Consider the following 25,035-nt stretch of genomic DNA (forward strand, 5'->3'; position numbering starts at 1 on the left):
TTGACGAAATCATGCAACACAAGATGCACAGTTATGAGCAGCCTCTCCCAGTGTAAGTCGTATGCTAGAAGTATGCTCACATTGAGTTATGGTCATTCTCTCTCATTCTCTTTCAGTCACGCAAAGGTATCGATCACATACGCTATGTGAGCACTGAATTGGTAAAGTGTGCCACAGTGGATGATGCTGCCAGTGGGAGGACGGTGGGTCCACGAGTATGCGAATGATACAATAACTCTTCTGAATTGTAGCATGATGAACTACTTGAATATTGCGCCAATTCTACGGAACGTGGTTGCAGCGTAAAAACTATGTCCTATCATACATGTTTCAGGATTTATTGTCTTTTCCAATTCGGCGGTGACATATGATTGTGCATTATAAGCATAGAAATTTATGTTATGTCAACTGCGCGAAGCTCACGACCACAAATCCATCCGTGTATCGATGTGTACGTTCTGTTATTCTCGCATATTCTCTCTTCCTAAGCAGAGTTCATCCGTCGAGCTCTGCACTTTGCATCCATATGAGCATGCTGTCAGTTGGCTGCGAGGAGGCTATTTACATCCATTCGAATGCTGAAGCAAGGAGCGCAGAAATTCCTGTTCTCAGTCGAGTTGGGAACGTCGTCGTTAATAGAAGTGCTGCTGTTTTGCGGCCCGCGTGCGTTACATACTCTCAGAAATCAGCAAAAAATATCAGAGCGCAGCAGTGGGAGGACAGTAAAAGAGTGTCACTTTCGAGAGGGTGGCAGCATAATAACATAATACCCCACACTCTGCACCCAGTTTTCTCTTGTGTCCCTTCTGTCTCGTTTGCCATGATTATTTCTCCAGATCACCAGCATTGAAAGCGGAAGGAACGTGCGTGTGAGTGACACCCGAGCAGTGTGGAAAAAAAATCGCCGAAGAAAAAGTGTCGCCTTGCGGGTTTTGGATGAAACGGATAACGGTTCTTATCCTGCCTGTATGTAATAATATCATCTCGTGTGTAGGTTCGCAAAGGCTGAAGGTACGGAACGCGATGCTGCCGTTGTTAATAAAGTGATTAAAGATTCAGATGTTTGGAAGAGAGTGAAATAATTTCCAGTTTATGGGTGAGAAGGTGAGCAGAGCAATCAGAAGAGCAAAGGTACGCGAGGCAGGAAATGAAATAGAAGGGCAGAAAAAGTGAAGTTTATCCGTATACTTCTGACCGAAAACAGAAAGAGGCTGCACTGGTTCGTGTTCGCTTAGGTGTGAGGTGAAGAGGAGAAATGGTTCGCAGTCGCTACCGCTGTCGTGTACGTTCGTAGTAACAGAGTGTCAGGATGAAAACGCTGGGAGTCACCAAAAATATGGAGTTTGTTGTTAGTTCAATTGAAGGCAAAAGTTCAGTGGATCTTTCGGAGAAAAATTAAATTAGAGAAAACGTAGGCATAGCAGATCGGAAGCAAGCGCGTGCTCGACACGCGACAAAGTTCGTGTGGGTGGGGTGGTATTCTGGTAACAGAACATGTTTCCTAACATCCAGGAGGGTAATAGAAAACTTCAAAAACATGGGCTGGGCATCCAATGCCTGTCATAGCCATCTTCTGATGAGTGTTTCCAGCTTGGAGCGATTAGGCTCTGATGGTTCTATCAATTAAACTTTCTCATCGAGGTGTATGAAGTGCAACAACTAATAGCAGAATCCATCGAGCAAAATTCCGCAGCAGATCTCACTCCGACGGTGTGTGCAGTGTGTATATTCTAGTACCTTGTATCCCAAGCGTGCCGAAAACGAGCGGAACCAAACGAAACGAGAGCGAGAGCAAAGTGAGAAGCAAAGCAGCGAAAAAAAAATCGATAAAAACAATCTGCTTCTCATCAAAAATACATTTCCACCGAAAGAGAGAAAATTACCTTTTCTTTCGTGGGGTGTTTCCTTTCGCTCCTCATCTTAGAAACATCATTCGTCTTCTGACGTTTATATGGCTGCTTCTGGACCGTGTTGGGAACGACTTCGCCAACAGTAACAGGAACCATCTAACCGGAAGAGACAGCATAAGGAGAGCCGCATCCAAAAGACACCCAGCGAAAGAGCGAGAGTGGCGAGAAACCAACATTCGAACGTGAGAAATTACATCCATTCGAGAGCAAAACATGGATTTCCGGATTACGCTGCTGCTAATTATCGGTAAATATTTTAACAGAAACCTTGCTTGTTACAAGATAACGCATTCCATTCATATGATCATAAACAGTTTGAAAGTTATCACATCGAGAGCGGTCCTGAGAGGATAATTACTTCCGAGAAGTCGTTATTATATTAATAAGAAATAAGCGCAACGGGTTGTGAAAAATCATCATCGTTGCAAGTGAAGATCCTCCCTAGTCCCTTGGAGGGGCCTTTTAGTTCAAGTTGATGTTTTCCTGCTGAGAACAAGCGATGAATGCAAAGGGGAAGATGCAAAACATCACTTCTATTTCCGCACGTATCAAACAGTGGTTTGTTATGCAATACGAATGTTTGCCTGAATGAAGGAGGAAATCCTTTATGAAACTGCTGCGCTCAGCCGTTGTTTTGAATAAAAGTTTTGTGTTCTTCACATTTCTGTCTTACTATTGTGCATTGAACCTGTATGCCAAATGACGTTTCATATTTGAGTTGACTAGAACAGGCTTTAGAGTACCGATGAACGAAGCAGTAAATAATGCTTCGAATAAGCCGGATATTTAGTTCGCAGTTCTATCTCCATACATTCTACAGTGTCGGACAAAAAATGGGTGGGTTATATCTATGATATAACCGCAAGGTTGACGTGGGACTACCGTTGTCTTAGTAAGCATTTGTATTGTATTGATTAAATTATCGATTGAATGAAACAATTTTCGAATTTAATTGTATTCGACATATTTGCTCTGTAAGTAAAAAGTTTGATCAGCTGCCATATAAGATCAATTTATGCATTGTAATAGATAATGTTCTTCGTTACAAGTAAAAGAAGGAAAAAGAAGAATTGTAAATTTTACATTTCCCTCTGAAATTATTGCATCTCTCATGTTTACTTCTAATATCTGAAATGATAATTTTCCCAGGCTTCTCAGTTTAGAAGTACGTTTTAGGGAAACATATTCCGGTCTGCACGAAGACAAGCGAATACAGAAGTACTCGCAGCTTGCATGTATTTGCAAAGTGGACTCCCCAGGCACATTTATTTTGAAGTCTGTGTTGGAGAAACCGTAAATCCGGCCAATCAGAACATGGCAGTTAGGGCGTTTAAATAACGCTTGACATTTTACAGTTATTCAATTGTTCATCTCATGAAAAATAAAATTTTATTAATTGTGATAGACGCGTAGAAATATTTCCTATCAGTTGATGCAAACATCTTTCTGATTTATAAAGAAATGTTCGAGTTATAAGCATTCGAAATCTTTAATTTTTTCCTGCAAATAATACGGTTAGACGTAGTCTCACGTCAAAACATTAAGACCGCTGCTCAAGTAAAAAAAGAAAGTGACAAAACTTTTAGTAAAAATAATCCAATCCAGAGCTTTGATTCATTTATCATAATTTATTTGCGTTGTTCGAAAAATTTTATAACATCTGTAGTAACAATAGTTCGTATTGTTAAGTATGCATTCTAAGCATACTTAACTACTAAAATGGCGCGAAAAATATTAGGCATGGTAAAGAAAAAACAAAAAAATTAATATCATGAAAGTTTCTAGGGTTTGTACTTGGTCGTTTAACCTTTGTTTAGCATTACTTCAAGCACCTGGTTTGGCATGAATTCCACCAGCTTCTGGCACGTGGTGACCGGGATGTCGTACCTATTCCAATGTTGCTGCTTATTCTTCGACTTATCCGTGTACACCGACCTTTCCACGATCTCCCACAAGTTCTGTATGGGGTTCAGATCCGGTGGCTGCTCTGGCCACTCCATGACGTCGACTTTGTTATCCTAGAACCACTTTTTGGCGGTCTGAGCGGTGTGCTTCGGATCGTTATCCTGTATGAACTGCCATTTCTGGGGCATCTCCCACTCGGCGTGTGGCAGTATAACATCTCTTAGGATTGGGATGTAGAGGTACTGATCCATGATCATATCCAAACAGTACAGGGAGTCCGTACCAAGAGAAGCGTCCCCACACCATAATGCTCCCTCCTCCATGCTTGAATATCTTTTTGGTATACTGTGGCATGTAAGTGCAGCCTATTGAGCGATTGATCCAAGCTTATGCGTCCGAGGCGATGAGGTTTACCTTCGTCTCATCTGACCACAGTATATTTTGCCACTGCTTTCCCTTCTCCGGACCGATCCAATCGAAGTGGTCGTTTGCGAACTTCAGCCGCGCCTTCAGATGCTTTGGCGTCAGCATTGGGACCTTCCGGGGGCTTTTCCGCATAGCCCCTGCTCCACCAGTTGCCGCTAAACTGTCCGGGAACTCATGGACAAGTTCAGTCCATCCCGGATCTTTTTCGAGACCTTGAAGGGATCTTGAAGGATGACTCTGCCATAAAGCGAGCCTCCATCCTTGGCGGCCGTTTTCCTTGGGCGTCCAGTCGTTTCGGATTTTTTGCGGTCGTGGAAGGCGTTAAACACGAAGGTTTTGGATCGTGCACTCGCGTTGGCTGCTACCTGCCTTGGACATTTTGCGGATGACCATTCGGTGTGTTTCTATGCAATTATGTGCGCGACCCATTTTTCGATGACTGCAACTAGAATCCGAGAATTAAAACCTTACATACTTTTTGTTTATGTTAAATACTTACCAGAATCCGAAAAACACAAAATACCAACAAGAAACAAATTTTCTCCAAAAATCGGTCGAATCAACCCTCGAAGCAGCCGAAATGAGGAACTAAATGTTGTCGCGTCATTTTAGTTGTTAAGTATGCTTAAAACGTTAAAAATTTAAAAAAAAAATATGAATGACTATTGTTTTAACTACATATGTTATAAATTTCTTTGATCAATGCAAATAAATTATTATAAATTAGTTGAAGCACTGGATTAGATTATTTTTTGTCACAGTTTTGTCAGTTTCTTTTTTTGCTTGAGGTCCTAATGTTTTGTCCGACACTGTATATGATCTGCTCCTCTGTCCAAAAACGACGCCATTTCCCTCCGTTCTAGCAATCCTGAAAGATGCCAACGTTAGCATAAGCTTTTTGCTCGCATTGTTAAACGTCACTTCCTCTCGGGTCGCAGGAAGGAAACATGTACGGGTCACTGCAAAAACAGTGGCGAAATTCAAGGGAAGAGTGCACTGTATAAATTGCAACTGTCGTCATCCGGGCGCGAGTTTGGCAGCGATCGGAACAAAAACGGTGGCAGGAGAGCGTCGTCGTGTCGGGTGTCTGTGGAGCGACGTCATGTTTTGTACGGTTCTATGGGGCAGCAGCAGCAATTTTGGAAGCCGTTTCTCGAGTTTGACCTGTCTCCAAGGCACTGTTAAAAGTCTGACGATGGAGAGTAGCAAAAACTTAAATAATTGAGCAGTGGAAGCTGTGTGCTGTAGTGAGGCTAGTTTCGGTAATCAATTGACGACTTTTGGTGGGTTTCCGGCGGATGAAGCATGGTAACCGAAAATCGGATACATGTGACGCCATAACAATTTGCTTGATCTCTGAAGTTGGGAGAATTTTGCATGCTGGGCGTTTGTCTCAGTGTATCAATGTATCAGAATCGGGTTTTGTATCGTTACAAAGTTGGCAGAGCCTATCGCAAACGTATATTCATTTTATACATTCTATACAACAATGGAGAAAGTGATTTGGATGTGTGCCAATTTTCGACACTTCTATATTTTTATGACGCACACGTTGAACACGCGGATGAAGAACACTCAATTCGATTTGTCGAGAATGTTTACGATCGGCAAAGGATGTGATAAAATTGTTTGCCCGGGAAACTCGAACGATTACGACTGTTCCACGCTAGCAGTGAATATATTCATACAGTACTTCAAAGGTGATATGATCGGGGAAATGTCGTGATAATATATTATTTATCTTCTGAGATAAATATTCCCCACCAAGAGACGTTTATTGAAATACCGGATATGGCAGCGCGTGGAAAATTTTCTAACGGGGCATGACTATAAAAATAGCGAATTAAAAGATACGAAAGAAGCATCCGAATCGCCAACTGATTTTTTTTGGGAAGTCTCTATCCGGTTCGATTGGGTGCGGATGCCAACTTTATGAAACAATATCCAACAAGCACGAAAACAAGCAGTAACGGCCCTCCATTATCGCCATGGAAGGTCAAACAGCAACAAAAAAAATCGCTTTATTAAATCCCAAATAAATGTGCGTCCTTATTGATGCCGAAAAAGTTCGCAGGTAAACGGACATTATCCATTCGCAGGAAACTACATAATCTTCCCGCCCTCTCGACAGCGAGGGAAAGTGAATGCAGTAAAAAAAAATACGACAGGTTCGCTGAAAATTCTCCCTCCGCACGTATCTCGATTCTCGGGTGCTTCCGCATGGGTGAATGCTACTGCATAGGCGCTTCCATTGCTGCTTAAAATCGTGTGAAAGTTTTCATAACCCTCATTAAGACGAGCAAAGTGCTTCTGCGTGCTTGTGTGCCGCGGAATATGTTCTGTCGGGCGATAGGAGAGTCAGTGGAGTGGGCCATTCGATCGCTAGCTGGTGCCCCGGCGGATAGGTCCAGCACAAACGAATGCATGAACCCCAGCGTGTGGTTAGGTATTGTTTTCTTAATTGGGAACGCGCTCGGATTTCCATTTGCTCCATCGAATGATATTTTGCGAGGTAGCGGTCATTATCGACTCCAGAATGCGCATGAGTGGTTTGAGGGTAATTAAAGGATTTAAGAGGTCATGCAGTTTCCCTTAATTGTGTGTTATTATAGAATCACTTCATCCACGCAACAATCATTAGTGATGGATTATCTGCCTGTCTCCGTCCACACACACTCTGTTGCTTGCAACAAAAAACATCGGAAAACTGTACTGCCGTTGGAGGCATAAGTGTCACATGTTACAAAAGAGGAAATTGAGAAAAACGCAATTGAAGTTTTCAAATGTTTTTTTTTGCCAATCGGTATATTTCGCTGTTTTAATTAACTTTAACGCAATCAACTATCGAAGTTTATCTCTATCATATGAGCCTTGTTCATAAATTGCCAAAATGAACTATTTCCCCTATTTTTTTCAATCAAAACCCGAATGTGACATTTATGCCGCGAAATTCTTTGCCCAAGCGAAAAATATACGCATAATTGTCACACTGTCAACATTCTCGCACATGTTGTTGTTGTTGTTTTTGATTGGTTTGACATATTGTGAGCGACGGTTTTATTTCTTTGTTGTGATCCTTTGTGCCGGCGGAAGTGGAACCAGAGATGGAATATTTGAAGCAGTACGGAGAATCCAGTGTCGAGGAATCGGAAGAGGAGTTCCACCTGTTCGACCTGGAAAATATCACAGATGAGCGGCTATTGTCAGCGCAGCCGATGTCAGAAGTGGATGACCAATCGACTCACAGCGGCTACGGCATAGGTTCTGTGCCCAAGACGAGTTTCGAAGACGGTGACGAAACAACAATCAACTGGAACCAAACGGAATGCAAGGCTCAGAGCTGTGATACGGATAGCTCTTGTAGTTATTTAGAGGTGCGGCCACAGAGGAAATCCGGGAAAAAAACTAAAAAAGAAAGGAAACGAGAGGACTCGGCTAAAAAACGGCGAAGGTCGCATACGGCCATTCTGGAAAACTGCAGTTGCATCAAAAAGTGCAACGAGAAATTTCCGCGAGATGACAGGCTACAGTTCCACAAGACATATTGGGAACTGGACCATGCTGGTCAAGGAAATTTAATACGGCAGCATGCTCATCTAACACCTGTCAGACGGCGCCGAAGCCGAAAAGTGTCTACGGATTTAGTTAAACAGCTTGCAGTTACATGTACTCTTCCGAGCTCAAGCGGTGACCCCGTCACTGTATGCAGAAAATTTTTTCTCAACACGATTGGTTTTCGAGAAAATTGTGGGTAAGTTTTTGAAAGCATTGTGATTTTAACATGATTTATTTATTTGAAAAATAGTAATGTGATTTACAGATGTATCCAGGCAGCTCGGGACGGACCTCCAATAGACCGACGTGGGAAATATCAGAGAGATAAGAAAACACGCGAGGCTATCAAGAATCATTTATTCGGATATGGTCCAAGTATCTCCCATTATCGGCGAGCACATGCTCCAAACCGCCTTTATCTGCCATCGGATTTGACCGAGAAGTCCTTATACGAGGACTACGAAGCCAAGCAAAACCCCAAAGCAAGCTATTCGTTGTATTGTAGAGTTGTTAAAGAAAACAACGTCTCGTTTGTTAAGCTCGGGCACGAAGAATGTGAGACGTGCGTTGCTGCAGAGCAACGCAACAAAGCCAATGGACACTCCGAAATCAAGGATTGTAGTTGCTCCGACTGTTCTGAGTATGCACTACACCTTAAACGCGCAAAGGAATCACGACTGTCTTATCGAGCTGATGGTGACCAAGTACTGACTGATGAAGCAGTTTTCTCTGTGGATTTGCAAAAAGTAAGTTCTTAGATGTAGAATATCATTTCTTAAGGTTAATATTTTTTTCCTTAGGTCATACAACTTCCAAGATTGGATGGCTTCAAGAGCGTAATTTTTTCACAAAGATTGCTAGTATTTAATGAGAGCTTTGCACCTGTTGGCGCCTACGCAAAAGCATTTCCAGTGTCTGCGTGCATTTGGCCAGAGTCGGTTAATGGTCGCACAGCCAATGAAATCCTCAGTTGCTTTTTCAAAGTAATTAAGAAGTACGCTGACCTGAAGAGCATTACTTTTTGGTTGGATAATTGCAGTTCGCAGAACAAGAACTGGAATTTGTTTCAGCACATTATCCTGCTAATAAACAGTAACAAAATTCAGGTCAAGCGAATATTTTTCAAATACTTCGAATCAGGACATACGTTCATGGCCGCTGACTCTTTCCATGCAGCGGTTGAATCCAAAATGCGCCATGAACGTATCGTCACCTTCGAAAACTTCAAGTCAGCGGTTGGCAATGCTAAGAAAAATGTAGACGTACTTGACATGCAAGCTGCTGACTTTTTCCAAGCTAAACTCACCGTTTCGCAGTATACGATAAATCAGTGCAAGCCTCGCCCTTACGTGGATACTATGCGTAAAGTGATGTTTGAAAAAGGCCGTTATGAAATTAAATACACGGACAATATCAACAGCGAAGACCTTAAATATTGCAAGTTGCTTTCTAAGAAGCAACTTAAGTTGGTTGAAAAAGATTCGTTCTCTATTACGGATAATGTGCGCTGGCAAAATTCTCCTCGAGGAGTTGAAGTAGACAAGAAAACTTCTCTTTTGAAAGTGGTTCTACCTGTTGTTACTGAAGAGGAAAAATCTTTTTTTATCGATATTCCGACGAAGCAACAATCTTCTGATTAATATAACGTAATCTACATCATTGTACTTGTTACTTTCTTTAAATAAATGCTATCGTAATACAACACAATTATTATAAATCTCTTTTAAGAAAAAGAATATTCTATATTATGGGTTCCTCCTTTATCTCATTTCTTTTTTGTATGAACATTTGACAATATCTACGGAAGAGAACGAGGGTCTTAAACCTTCATGTACACGTAGCCTTCAATGTGGATGACCCCTAGAAAAATTCATCTCCTACCGCGTACAACCTTGCATATAGATTTTTAAAAAATTGTTTGGATTGTGTCGGCACTCACCAATCTCCCCCTAAACTATTCACGTGGAAAGTTGATGACACCTAAAAGTGTGACGTAATTTATGGACGGTTCCTAGAGTGAATCAAGCAGCGCTTTATAAATACTGTTAGTATGTGTGTTTATTATGTCTCATTTTTTCGGTGTGACAAATATGCGTCTATTTGTTCTGGTGTGACAAATATGCCTCCATTTGTTACAATGTGACAAAATGACTTCGATTTTTTTTCGAGTTTTCTAGTATAAACCTCATGTTTTGACAAAAAAAATCAAAACTACGTATCAAACTATGATGTTAGGCATCAAAACCTCAAAAATGTTGAAATGTAACATGTGACACTTATGCCTCCAACGGCAGTGTAACACAACAATAGAAGCCTCGTATCAACTGTACCACTGAACAAAAGCCCGGAAGGAATTCTCTTACGCATGGGAACGACCTTATTTTGCGCCAAGAGTAATCTGAGATAATGATATTAGTGTCAAAGTAAATCGTTATATTATTTTCTGTCTTCTATTGTACACCCGTCGATGACAGAAAAGGACACGACTTCAAATCTCACTTATTACAACTATGGTACCGTCATCCGAGGCCAAATTGTTCACCGAAAATTAATGAAATTGATATTTTTTGAAAACAAGCATCAATTTTTGGACGATTTACGTCATTGAATTTAAAACTTTTTTTATGACATGGTAAAAATCATCTGAAGGTTCTTTTCGCCAATGGTTCTCAACGAACTTCTTGTCAAATTACATAGAAAAGATTATTTTTCTGAATAGCATTTTCGTTTCCATTTTTAGGCATGCTAAAGGGCAAAACATATTTTCAACATATCATATAGACTCATCACCGTCTTGAGTAGTAGACCTTTTAGTAGACCACTCAGGCACTGTAACGAAGTTGGCAGAGTGCGTGAAGGCATCAACTCGTGGCATCCATAATACTCCTAACACTCGTTTCGTAGCGGAAACTGCTCGGAACGGAAGTCGGATCCAAGGAGTATTATCTCCTTGGATAACTCATTCACTTCAGCGCTCGTGGACTCAACCAATTTTTGTAACACCTTCCTGAATTTGACATCCATCCACGAATTATAAATCCGCTTCTCGAATGAACGAACGTTACCTTTTTCACCCTTCTAATAGCTTCCTCCTCGCTGTCCATGCTGTCCTAATAATCGTCAACATAATTATGGCATCCGACGCGTCCGGGTATTGATCAGCATATTCGCTAGGTTCTTAACAAATTGTGCAGAGCACGGTGAACTAGCAGAACCAAAGGTGGTCACATTCATGAAGTATTCCTGTGGTTCCGGATTCTGCCTAAACAAGATTCGTTGTGCTTGTCTGTCTGCCCGTCTCATTACCGTTTGGTGAAAGATTTCTTTTATATCCGCGCTACTTTCCGTTCGCAAAACCGGTCAGAACCGACTTCAAGGGTACTAGTAAGTCAGGTCCTTTAATTACCATCGTGTTTAGACTCATTCCGTCCACTTTCGCAGCCGTATCACAGAATATTCGGATTTTGACTGGATTTTTGAGGTTGATGATAACCTAATGGCAAATATCAAACCTCTTGAGGATTCAGGTCAGGTCTTCTTCAGTTGCCTTCTCGATGTATCTCTTTCTTTTGTATTCTTCTATTTGTTTATTCACACCAACACCGAGTTCGTAATTAGCCTTCGTCCTTCGCTCCAGACATTCCAGGCTTCGGACAGCCATAAAATAGCTATCGGGAAATTCGAAGTCATCGTACTTCCACAGCAAGTCACAGCAAAACGAAAGCCAACACGCTGTGTGGTGTTTTGCGAAATTCGTCTCGTTCGCTGATCTTCATCGGACTCCATTGGCCATGGATTAACCATCCCAGTCGCGTTTTGGCAGCGATAGGCTCATCCAATTTCCTTTCACGCATCTTCGAGGTAACACTCAAATGTGCATTATCATTTCCAATTAAGATTCTTGGAACAGAATCCTTATAGTGCTAGATCGGTAGTCCAGTGAGGTGTGGATAAAGTTCCACTAATTCCTCGTAGCACATGGTCTATTGTCGGACTCACCACATGCATGGCAGCTGTTCTGGTTGTCGTCTGGCATCTTTCGGATCCGGTTAGATCTTTTGGTTTTGTTGGAAGAGATTCGTCCACGTCACCGGACCATCATGGGACTTGATAAAGAGCTTAGAGCTTAGCTTAGTTTTGAGACACGCGGTTCTGTATAACTTCGAATGCATGGTGTCATTTGGCTAAACAATTCCGGTTTTTCACAAACTCATTTGCAAACACAGGTCGAAATTTTAAGGCTTGCCCCGATCAGAGACCTTAGAACATTTTTGTCTCGGTCTTTTACATATGTTTAATTATCCATGAAGACGCACCCTTCGAGTTTGGTGAGTACCTAGTAAAGCTTAGATCTTTTAGAAAATAGCACTTTCGAACTCCCATTATCTTCAGATTCCGCTTCCATCATGGGTTCCTCTTCGAAGGTTGGTTTGCACTTTGCGGTCAGTCGTGAGAGTTTCCATGTAGGGGAAAAGGGGGGAATTCGGACCACCTAAGCAAATCGCCTAATATTTCCAAACCAATACGGTCTAAATAAAAAATGTCACATTGCATACTAAGCTACACTTGTTTTCTCTCAATCAATAATGTTTAATCATTATATCAAGCTTTAAACTACCAAATATATCATAAAATAAAAGAGATGATTTTTGGACATAAAAATTTGATGCGAGGTGATTTGGATCATCTGTGGGGTGATTTGGTCCAGTGTGTGTTTCATCGAAAAAAACATACTTATGTTTATGTAAAGTATTTTGGAATAATGTTACAATCGGTAACAGTGTTTTGGGATCGATACCAGATGTCTTGGCCAGATTCCAGACCAGAAAAATTGGATTGAGACCATCTCGAATTCTGCATGGATTTTTTCAGTGTTGTTGGAGCATTTTCAAACACTTTCGATGCTTGGTCAAAGAAAATCCGTTCTTGATGGCCTGCGTTGCTTTTTCAAGCTCCTCCTTCTTCCAACGTTGTTTGCCCACACTCTTTTTGTAATTTTTGTAATTCAGGCATCTGGAATCAATTAGACCAAAGCATCTGGAATCAATTAGACCAAAGAAAAACCTAAAATCTGTAGGACCAATTCACCCCACAAAAACGTGTCCATGTCACCCCACTCAACATGCAAAAATTTTAATGCAATTAATTTCGTTTATTGTTATCAAACTTATTGTTTCGCTGCATCAAATTCTTCCTCTTCTGTAGGCGAACAGAACTTTACTGCACAATACACGAAAAGTTTGTTTAATCAGCGGGAAAAACCTCAAAACCACGATCGGAAAATTCACATTTTTTGACAATCAAAGTGCTTGCTGTGCTCATGCTACCATTTCCTTGCACCTGTCGAATTTTACCAAAGTTTTTTCATAGTTAGTTAGTTACATACGGTTCATTAATGCAAGAAGATGACATTATAAAAAATCCTAGTTGAGCCGTAATATTTTAGATAATGGGGTGGTCCAAATCACCCCGGGTTACCCTACTTCTAAGTACTCCCGCCATAGTACTTTTAGGATAATTTATGTATTTACTTGCGTCATTTTTATTAGTAGTAATTAGCTGAGATTTCTATGCCGAAAAACATGCCTTCTCAGTCCCAAAAGGCCGGAAATCGACCTTTTGGGACTGAGAAGCAATGAAGGTATGGAAAAAAATAATTATCGAATTTAAAGAACCGACCGATTGAGCTGAAACTTTGCACAGGTCATTTTTTGGGCCCATAAACAAAATGTACATGGTCGGTTTATGAAATTTGAAATGAAAATTTTCGCTGCCTCCCTATTTTACATACCATAACCAGTGAACCCATTCTTGTTGATTGGAGATTGTATCTCGACGGAACGATCCTGGAGATGATAAGTGTTGTGTACTTCTGGCAAATGCTGCCACACATTGCGAATATCCGTCACTGTGTTTCAATATTGTTTCAACTCCGCGCTTAGAATCAATTTTCCTGGTACTTGCTCCAATTAGGAATCACATTTTCCGCCCGATTGTAAGTCCGTTTCAATTTAGAACAACGAAAAAAATTGCATTTCACTCCCCTGTCCTGTTATCTCGGCCACAATGATGAATTTGAAGCGCAAAAGTGCGAGGGGAAGACCTGTGTTCTGTGTCTAATGATGTTTGCCTTCGACTTCATCAACTCGTCTGAAAGGGAGGATGGAAAGGTGAGCACTCGAGTCGGTCCCGAGACCGGATTAATTAATTAGCTCCACTTTGGTCGGTTGTTTTTGAATGCTGTTGCTGTTGGTGATGGAGATGAGAGATTGGCCCTGAAGGCTGTCTGACAGGATTCGTGTGAGTGTATGTGTGCGTGTTTATGTTTTTCGACCGACAATAGGGTGTTTGGGCAAACATCACCTCAAAAATGTGAAGGGTTTAATAAAGTCGTGTATGTTTACCTTACTGATAGAGCACAGAAGAGGGCCACAGAGAATCGATTGATAAAGATCGGCACGATCCATTTGGAATTATCCTAAAAGTTGCTTGTGTGAGTGATTATAGCACCGAAGACAGGTGCACTCATTCACAGTTTTAAACTTGACATTCATTTTCAGCACGTATCTGACACATTTGGGGTACTGATGCTGGTGGTAACTACGGAATTCGTTTAGTATAAAGTCAACAATCATAAACATTAATAACAAGGCGGTAAACTGGTTGGTGCGAGCTGATATACTCACATACAGGCAGCCATTCACAGTGTTGGTCGTTGAAGGTGCTTTGCCAGACGGGTACTACCGGCATCAGCTTCAGCATTCCGGGTTATCTGCATAATTGAATTCATATGTGTACGTATATGCAGAGTTTTCTCATTGCACTGTTCATATCGGTGGATATTGAAGCCCAGCGTGCAGTGCTACAGTGACTGCCCAGGCAAACTCGTGAGATACAGGTGCCTCCATATTTTACTTTTATAATAAACGCCGTTTCCATTCTTCGTTTCTGTCAAAGCCATTTATTTCTTTTTTTGTTTTGTTCGCTTCACCATGTGTTCACCTGGTGTGGTCACTTTCCTCGCTGCTTGGCACGAGTGTTGATATGGATTCTCACCGACTATGTTGAATTGAATTCGTACTGTGATTGTTTTCAGGCCCAAACGCTCCGGGGAACGGATGAAACTATTCAGTCCGTCATTCAAACCTATATGTTAAATTGATTAAAAATTCATTTGGTTGAATGTTTAGCGAAGATATTTTCCATATTTCGCTTTGTCCAATATCTAAGCGAATGTGCCGTCAACTCGTGCTTACCCTAAGGGAAGGAACACAAAGGCCGCCGGTTGGTGCATTATGTGCGCGCTCTTCCTGTTTTCGCCGGCGGTCGCTCTCGGACACCGTAAACCGCGCTCAGACTTCAGCAATTCCGGCACCCGACCAAGCAAGTTGCCTTTTCGGTGCCGTGTGTACATGGTTGAAATTTTTATCATGCTTTCGCTCGTTTGGTTCTCGTGCTGCCTTTTTTATTTCACTGTTCACATACGTTATTTCACAATCATTATGGTGGTTTGACATGGTACGGAAAAACGAGTCGGGGAACTGGTGGCGTCGATAGCTCTGGGTTCGATCATTTTGTGGCTGTCTTGTCCAAATGTGGCGGCGACAGCGACGGCGGCAGCAATGACTTGGCCACGTTCTGCACGAGCAGTTTGTGTTTATGTTGGTTTCGCTTTTGTTTGAATTGAACTAAGGATGATGCTCGAGTGAATGTTCTTTTCATTCTATTATATTTTCAATGAAGATCGATTGATTGTTGGTGGTTTTATATAACATTTCCCAAACTAGCAGAGAACTTATGCGTATAATCACCGAAAAATGAACAACACAAACTCGTCATGTGGACTGCTTAATGCGTACATGCGTCATAAAGTGGCGTTTCTCACACTCTTTTTTCCTGTTCCTTTCTATATTTCCGCACAATACCTGCTGCCTGGGATATGGTAGTCCGATAACTAATTGTTTATTCCAACTTTTGCATTTTTGCACTTGCTTGTTTGTGTGGAACTCAACTCATCCGCTTCTGTTTCCTTCCATCTCCGGGCAGTGCAGATGATAGTGGACCAAACCAGAGCTCTTCCATTTCAGAATTATGGAATTTTGTTTTGTGCTGGCATTTGTGATGATAGCTTCCTAGTCCTGCTGCTGTTGTTGTTGTTGTTGTCTCCCTCATTCGTCAGGATAGTCTTGGGGGAATTCGGAGCATACATTCAGTGCTGATTCCGTATGCAGCGAAAATTGCATGAATATTTGCGTGCCTTGTGGAACGGAAGCATGCTGCCAGGGTCCGATGAGTGGCAGAGAATGGTATTCTATAAAATATATCCTAGATTTATTTTCACTATATTTGTGTACAGAGAACGTGATTGAATTTTGCGGTTAGCGCATGTCGGGGGGTACAAGGGAAGAGGAGTTCTATTAAATAGAGAGAACATAAATCAACCATTTGTGCCAAAATGTGACACATTTCCACAATAGTTCGTGGTGTTTGGAATATTTCTCGATGGTGCGGATTCATAGCGAGCTGGGGCTTCAATGGAGAGGATAGAACTAGAATGCAGTTTGAATACGTTGTTCACTCATCGACAGTCGTTAGCTGTGTGCTGTTGGCATCAAATTACTTGTCTCCTAAAATACCTCCGAGCGGCAGCGCAAATACTCAATTAGAGACAGTCCTCGTATTGCCGCCATTAGGTCGCCAACGGCGAATCAATCAATCAATAGCTCCACATAGTGGGCGACAACGCGATTGGCTCCGTCTCCGTCTATCTGGGCACAAACACCATTGTTGTATAGGACTCGGTGGAAGCGAGTGTGATGATGGTATGTTTAATTACCAAAGTAAACATCATGGCAGCGTTTGATGATTTTTTCCTCCTCTGTCGACTAACCATTATCGCTTATTGACCCAGTTTTGAAGCAGCTCGTACTCTGTTGAGACCTAGCTTTCGATCTAAGCAAAAAGAACTCGCGTAGGGACATGATGTGGATAGATTTCAGCTAGCAGTAGAAGTAGGCAGACAGAAGGACGACTTCACTATTACAAATAGGGGATTGCTCCTGGCAGGTGGCTGATAAGTGGGTGGTTTGCTTTAGTCCGAAGGACGAATAAGGCGTTGAATGTCACAAGCCAGGCATGTGAACGCATTACTAAAGACATGCCATGCCACTGTGATTTTACCGCAGAGTAGCGGTCGTCATCGTTGTCGGCCTCAGTGTTGACTGCAAAACCCCCAACCACATAGATATTTTCCAAACATTAGCCGTGGACAGACGCGCGTGATCGTGGATGTGTGTATATGGCGCACGGAAAAACAGAAACGGTTCGCGTTATAAATAAGTGGAGTAATTATCATAATCCTGTGTAATAGTTACCACACAATTTATTTACAAGAGCGCACTCCACGATATACCGTCGTCGTGCCACGGTGGTCGCGTGATTCGAGCGGAACGATTCAAGTGCGCTTCTCGGTTGCCCTGTGTTCTATTTTTATGACTTTATTATTTATTCCGTGGCTTTAAACTGCATGCGGTGCACACAGCGGAGACAAGCGGTGACAGAATGCACTTTTCGGCTCCCCCTTGCCTCGACTACCTTGGAACAGTAGTGGAAACAAACGAACAGCTGTAACACGCGTCGCCGATTTGTTTTGGTTAATGTTTAAAGGGGTTCGTCTATGATCCAAAAGTGAATAATCCGGGCTGGCAGCAGCAGAAACAGCAGCAGCAGCTCGAAAGTGGGAGTTTTCCGGTAATTTATGGCAAGCCAGCAGCCAACAATGACATCGAATCATTTCATGGTCCAGTTGCTGCAGACTGCGATATACGACCATTTATTCATGTGAATTATTGAAGGGTTTTAAGTGCATACACTTTTGTGTATTGTATTGGTTCACTCTGAATGCTCGATATAAATTTGATTAGTTTTTTATGAGATTATTAACTTTTCCGTTCAGGAATTTGAATATTGTATTAAATCTTTGATACCTTGAGTATCGAATCGGAGGAAAGACAGGAACAGTTTAGGTACTTCCGAAATATCTATGTATAAATGACATGGAAACAAGTGTTTCCTAAATGGAAGTGTAACTGGTGATGAGACGTGGATATAATTTGAGAATCCTGCTATCTGGTACAGAGATCTACAATTCAGGAATATGATGTAATTGAAAAAGTTGGGAAGATGGATACGACATGATTCTGTTAGCAGACCTTGGCTGTAAGCGCGCTCACACCACATACAATACCTAGGTTATGTATACACAAAGTAGTAGACATAGAAGGTTTCTACCATACAATCAACTAAAAAATATAGATAATAATATTATTTTTGGGCTGAACAATGAATAGAATAGTTTAGAGAAGGGATTTCAATTTGACAATTAACCTACGATCTCATTAACATTGGTAACATATACGACACATGAGGCATTCTGAAGTACACGAAAGGGGCTAAACGTATGTTCACATAAATATTAGAATGAAAAAGGCAGTTGAACTTATTGTATACTGGTATGCAAGGTTATATACACTGAATTTCGTTTTCACTGTGAAGTGGCGTTCGTTATCAGACCCTATAATTGTGGAATGCACCTTTCCCTTCCCATTGATTACAAGGTAACAGATTCCAAAGATTAACATTCTAGCCAATCGTGAACCAATTGCAATATGTTCTAAAGCAGGGATTCTCAAACTATTTTGGACAAGAGACTCCTTTTCCAGAAAGAAATGATACCATCTACCCCTATAGCCAATTTTTTTTTAAACATTGTATCTTGTATCTTATTCATACAAAATTCTTATCAATTCAAAAAGCTTTCTGAACGGTTCTTCTTGTACATGTGTGTGTGGATGAGTATGTGTTTTGAATTTTAATTGCTACAAGGAAATATATAGAATTCAAGTTTTTTTATCCGGATGGTGGTCTTGGAAAGGATCTCAGGATACTCAACGCAAATTATATCCCCCACTAATTCGAATCGACGATTGATTAAACATTTTTGAACATTCAATATTGGCACTATTGCTTGCATCAAACAAGGCGCTTTCTTTGATATTGTGAAATATTCTCTACTACGTTTTTTGCTAGAGGTTTTGTTCAGGCCGGTAGCAAAACAGAATCGGGATTGGCCAAAGAGTACAGTGGACCTGTTCCAATCACTACAGAATCATAACTGAGTGGATTTCCGTTCTGTTCTGTTCTTATTTTTAAGGGTCTTTAGCTGGAAGGCCGATCGTCCCTGAGTGTGGAATCCCGAGTGGGCACCAGGTTGTATACAGATTTTTGTGGTTTCAAATGCCTATTTTCAAATCAATTTTCAAGCTATTGAAACAAATTTTCCGATCAATAAGAGTGAGACATTTTATCGTTCGAATAAAGTGATTGTCATACCAGTATCTGAGAGAGGATGATTAACGCTCAAAAGAGGAATCGATTCCTCCTCGGACACACCCAACGCGAATAATACTCTCATCGATCGATTGCGGCAATCATGAACAAATGATATTGGATCTGCTGTTTTGATCAAACAATATGCTTTCTTTGATATGGTAAAATATTCTCTACCCCTAATCAAATATTTCATTTTCTCCGCTATCAAATCCATAGTCAATGGCACCATTTGTACGCAATCTGTATCGAATTATCAATAATACCTCTATTTTGCTTAAGCTTCCTCTCAGTCCGGCGGTAGAAAGGAATGGGATTGGGAGAGAAGAGCATAGTGTTTAGGTGAGTGAGCGAGACCATTCTCCTGTCACTTTGCAACTAAATGAAATTCGGAGCGGGCGCCAACTTATATACAGATTTGTGTGATTTCAATAGCCCGTTTTCGAAATAATTTTTAAGCTATCGAAACAAGTTTTCGGGTCAATAATTAACAATCAAGTAACTCTTGTACATTTTGTCTTTCGGATAAAGTGATTATGATACCACTCCGTTCAGCCGACAAAGAGGTATCAACTAGGGTTGAAATGGGTATCCGGTTACTGTCCGATATCCGACCTATCCGGCCAACACCGGATATTAGAAAAAAATCAATAATTTTTCATTAACACAAGATGAATTATAAAAAAATAGCTCATTAACATTATTCATCTTTATATATAAAAGAGAATTTTTCCCACGTACGTATAACTCATCATCACGGGAGAACGGCTGATCAGATCTACGTCGTTCATTTATTTTGTGAATTTGTCTTCACCCAAATTAGAATGATAGAGAACTTTGGAAAATATTTGAGATGATTGAAAAAATTCTAAAAAATTGACTATGCATCTTTATATATAAGAAGGATATTTAAAATAAAAAGGGAAAATTCGAAAATAAGAGATACGCATATGTGTGTTTCGCTGTGAAAATCATCATTTAGATCAATTTTACAAACTCTCTTGAAGTATGTTCGTTATTTTTACCAACCAAAATATTCTCTAGCAATACATTATATGGCAGGACAACGTTTGCGTGTCAGCTAGTAAAAATAAGGTTTGATTTCTGAAATGCATGAAGTTTTTTCAAAATTAAATCAATATATAACTCATTACATTACTAACAGTATTACTTTTATTATTATTTAAATAATTTTTAATTGCAGTACTCAGAATTGATCAGTGGTAATTTTTGATGAAAAATATTATAAATTTTCAGCAGTTGCTGGTGAAAACCGATGACGCAGTATCCATTGAAATCCCATCATTATAATAGAAAATCCTTATTAGAAAAAAATCTGTTCGAGGTTCCTTGGAGAAAACTTGTTACTCTATTGAAGGATATTCGTTCTAAACGGAAAATTTAATATTCGTTTATTATTTATATTTATAAATGTGTTCATTCTTTCCTGAAATGTAATTCTTTATTTGCTTTATGCACATATGCGGTTACTCCCAGCTTCAATTTAGCAAATAAAGAGTCGAATATCCGGCAGTCTCGAAGCTCTGGTCTCGACGCTCCGGTCTTGACGTTCGTCGGATATCTGGTATCCGGTATCAAGTCAATCTACTATATACTACATCACTATTATTAACGTTCCAAATCATGCACTCCAAGTGTGACGCTCTCGTTTGCGAAACTTTGTACTTACACTCCGGTAGAGAAATGAAAGACGTAGTCCTACGTCAATAAACATTAAATTCACTAAATATCAAGCTTAATTAATAATAATTATTACTTTTTACAACAATTATACTTTTTACTAAAATATTAGTCATTCTTATAACAAGTTTATTCACGCAACAAAACTTCTACAGTATCTAGAAAGTTTCAAATAAGAACTTGTGTTAATTAATAGTTATCGATTTTTATACTTTAGAACTTGTGTTACTTAATAGTGATCAATTTTTAGACTTCGTCGACCTCCAAAATCAGTTTTCCTTTATGTCGACCCCACTTTGAGATCCCTGTTCTAACGCTTTTAGTGGGTTCAGTTGAGTATAGAAGATTGTACCGATCGTGAGACCTATTTTTGTGCATTACATATTTGTCAAACACAGTAGTTCGTATGAATGAATTAGTGAAACAGATTCTCCTTGCTATGCCAACATCAAAAAGTACATGAGATTGAATCTGTTGGTGCCGAACCAAATTGAATCCCGAGCGAACGTAATCCACAACGGTCACACAAACATAGAGAAATCGAGTCTTTCAGGAGAATTTATTGGATACTGCATTGATCGATCTATTCTTACAGGCAAAAGCAGCTGATTATGTAGAGAGCAGAATAAAACAGAGGAAAACTCAACTGTCGATAAAATCGGATCGGTGAAATATATCTGCTCGTGTTAAGTTTGGTGTTTAAATTTAAACTTCTGTTCTCCTGTAAAATAGGTGAAATTGTTACGAATACATAAATCTAGCTGTAAATCTCTTGGCAAATGAGAAATTAAAATCAGAATGGTAAAGTTTCCATCGGAAATAGTTTAGAAATGTCTAGGATCATCTTGTTGAGCTATGGTCCTCTACATAGTCTGGAGGCGGCCTGCCTCTTCTTTCGGATTCTGTTTCACCTTAATAAACAATCATATTTGTCAAATAATCTTCTGGACGGTACTATGGTACAGGGAAACTTCGATATAACGTACCCTCGATATAACGTCACTCGATATAACGTAAATTTTACCTCGATATAACGTACACATTTCCAAAGTGTGAAGGAATTTTTTTCAATATTTTTTTTCTGATAGAACAATGAATTACCTGTATTGTGATGCTAAATCAAGTTTTGTACCTTCAATCAATCCCGAAATACAGCTGGTTTTTTGATTCCGGATTCTAAGTGAATCAAGCTATAATCAACAGTACGAAGGGAAACATCATGAGAAAGGCTGGCTTCGTCTTCTGATTGAAATTATTGAATAACTTTACTAAAACAGCAACACAATAATGTATTATAGACTACGTTTGTGAGTACTTTATTATGCTTCGATATAACGTACAATTCGATACAACGTACAATTTTGAGAGTGAAATGCACGTTATATCGAAGTTCACCTGTACAAAGTTGCTTCATTGAACTTGGGTTAAATATTCTACCATCTAGCGAACATCTAGCAAAACAATTAAACAGTTAAATTTACGATAAAATCTGAAATCTGTTCACTTATGGTACGATATGAGTTCAGTACATTGAATCATTCTATGATGAGTAAAAATGCTGAGAACCAATTTTCTTTTCATTTCATTACTAATCTGGAGTAGCAATTCGCATTTTGAAACGAGTGATTTTTGTTCGTTTCGACCGCTTTTGCCATTATGGATCTCGAAGCGAGCTCGAAACGAATGAAACGAATAAGGTAATAGTAGAGTTTCGAGCAAAGTTTGCCATAATGTAACAATGTGTTTGAGCGTTTAATAGCTCGAAACGAGAACAACTGTCTCGACAAGAAATGGTTGATACCAACGTTTGAATGTGTAGAAAGAAAGCGTGGTGAGGTCTGCTGGATTGAACACTACCATCTCTGGGATAGAACCTCCGTTGGAAACTCAAGCTGATGAAAAAAAAAATTAGTGGGTTATATCTATGATATAACCGCAAGGTTCACGTGGAACTACCTTAGCTTAGCAATCATTTGTTTGTATTGATTAAATTCTTGATTGAATGAAACAGTTTCCAAATTCAATTGAGTTCAATATATTTTCTCTGTGAGTGAAAAAAATGAACAAATGCCGTGTAAAGTCAATTCATTTATTGTGATTGATTGTTCTTCGTTACAAGTAAATTTAATGACGGACCTTTTACGTTTGGTATGATGACTAGAACAAAATATATGTACGGAAGAATTATCAAACGTTTGATGAACCAGCCTAAGGCTGAAAATCATTCCAATAAAGACAAAAAAAATTTGCTTGAAACTGGGAAGTTCATTCGCTTCTAGTGGCTGCACGATTTTCCCAGGTTCCTAAGTTTAGAAGATCATGTTAGGACAGACATATTCCACTCTGCACAAAGGCAAGCGAGGACAAAAGTACTCGCAGTTTGCATTTATTTGCAGAGCCGATTTCCCCAGAAACCTCGGTTTTGAAGTCTGTGTTAGGGAAACCGTAAATCGGGCCAATCAAAACGATGCAGTTAGGGCGTTTAGATAACGCCTAATATTTTACAGTTATTCAATTGTTTATCTAATGAAAAACAACATTTTGTTAGTTGCGATAGATGCGTAGAAATATTCCCTATCAAGTGATGCAAACATCTCTCCTATCCAGTACGAAATGTTCGAGCTATAAGCATTCGAAATCTTTCATTTTTTCCTGCATGTTCTGTGTTTAGGTTTTCATTTTACCCTCCATATATTCCGGTTAGACGTAGTCCCACGTCAAAAAGATGCTATCGCCGATTTATACTTCGAAGAAGAATTGGAAGGCGGTCGAATAGAAGTGGATGAACTTAACGTGTGAGATGGAGACGCAACGAGGGCAAGCATGCGCATTAACGGGAAAAGAGGAAACTTTTTCGTAAATACGTTCTGACAAAAAAAAACAATGTAATGAGACGCAAAAGGCTTTAAAAAAGAGGCGAAATGGTTAAGTAAAACGGGAAAGCTTGGAAATGGAAGAACAAATGCTAGCGTTGCAATTGAAACAACTTGCGTGGAGTCAAACAAGCATTTAAACTAATGTTGAATGCTATGAATAATTATTTTTTGAATTAACGTTTAAGATTGATGATTGTGTTATGTGAATTTATCGATTATCCTGCGTAATCTACGCACTATCAGAATTTAATGTTTTGACAAACATGCAATTATTGGCTAAGCCGATAGGCTCTGACACTGCTAACTATAAAAATATAATTAAATAATGCTGATCTGAAGTGAAAAACCAAATACTTCAATAAAATCAACGAAAAGATGCTTCATTATTGTTTAATTTATGATTTCAAAGAATACATAGGAAACCCAGAAATTCAAATGTCTAGAGTATCAGAGAATATGATGCAACTTTGAAAGAAGGACTTCACGAAATTCAAATATTATGAATAACTTCGAAGATTGTTTAAAGAATTTCTCATCCTTTTGTGGGCTGTATCGAAGCTTGCGCTCGGACGGAAGGAAACCTTGCGTAGAATGAACAGTGTTGAAAACATCTTCTCTAGAGCCTTCAGCTGCTACCCGGTATGGCGTTAACAACCATGATGCTGGTGCTAACCCATATCCACTAATTTTAAAGCTGAAGGAATAGCAGTGCTTCTTAAAGTTGGTTGGAACACGGTTGTATCCGAAATATTTTTAAATGCTTCTCGGCTAAGCCTGAAATAGTACCGAAACCTCGAAACAAAAGAATAATTATTATCATTCATATCGAAAACGTAAATAATACCATCTCACTCATTTTCACTAGGCGATAAAGTGTTACTTTTATCCCTCAGCTCCCGCCTTTGTGGAATAAGCTTGCTCGCTCGTTCACTATCGCTGTCGTCAAAAAGTATTTCGCAATCTTTTTTTTCTAATCGCAATTCTAATATGATATCAAATTGAATATGTTTTTCGATCTTTTTTTATCTTTGCAACAACTGTGCACTTTGCTCTGTTTACGAACCCAGAAATTCGAAATTTCTCTTCGAGACAAATTTTGCTCGAAATCTAGTACATTGAGAATTTTAGTTCGAACAAGATAAAAAAGTTTGAATTTTCTCGAAGCGACTTACTCGTTTCGAAATCCGGAATGCCACCCCTGTTTATTTTCATTATCACTTTGATGTTTTAAATACTTTGGCATAAATTCAAACAATTGCAATTCAAAAAACTAG

General features: G+C 39.8%; 1 protein-coding gene across 2 annotated transcripts in view; it reads left to right on the plus strand.

Moving 5' to 3' along the window:
• Positions 1-593: 593 nt before the first annotated feature.
• Positions 594-25,035, plus strand: part of LOC129766631 (transmembrane protein 132C) — a 110,944-nt gene continuing 86,502 nt past the window's right edge. For both annotated transcript variants that reach the window (XM_055767207.1, XM_055767211.1), the window contains exon 1: positions 594-2,157. In XM_055767207.1, the coding sequence (XP_055623182.1) occupies positions 2,124-2,157 (34 nt within the window). In that variant the 5' untranslated portion in view covers positions 594-2,123. The remainder of the gene's footprint in view (positions 2,158-25,035) is intronic.

Source organism: Toxorhynchites rutilus, chromosome 1 (genome assembly GCF_029784135.1).
Source record: "Toxorhynchites rutilus septentrionalis strain SRP chromosome 1, ASM2978413v1, whole genome shotgun sequence".
Taxonomy (NCBI): Eukaryota; Metazoa; Arthropoda; class Insecta; order Diptera; family Culicidae; genus Toxorhynchites; species Toxorhynchites rutilus.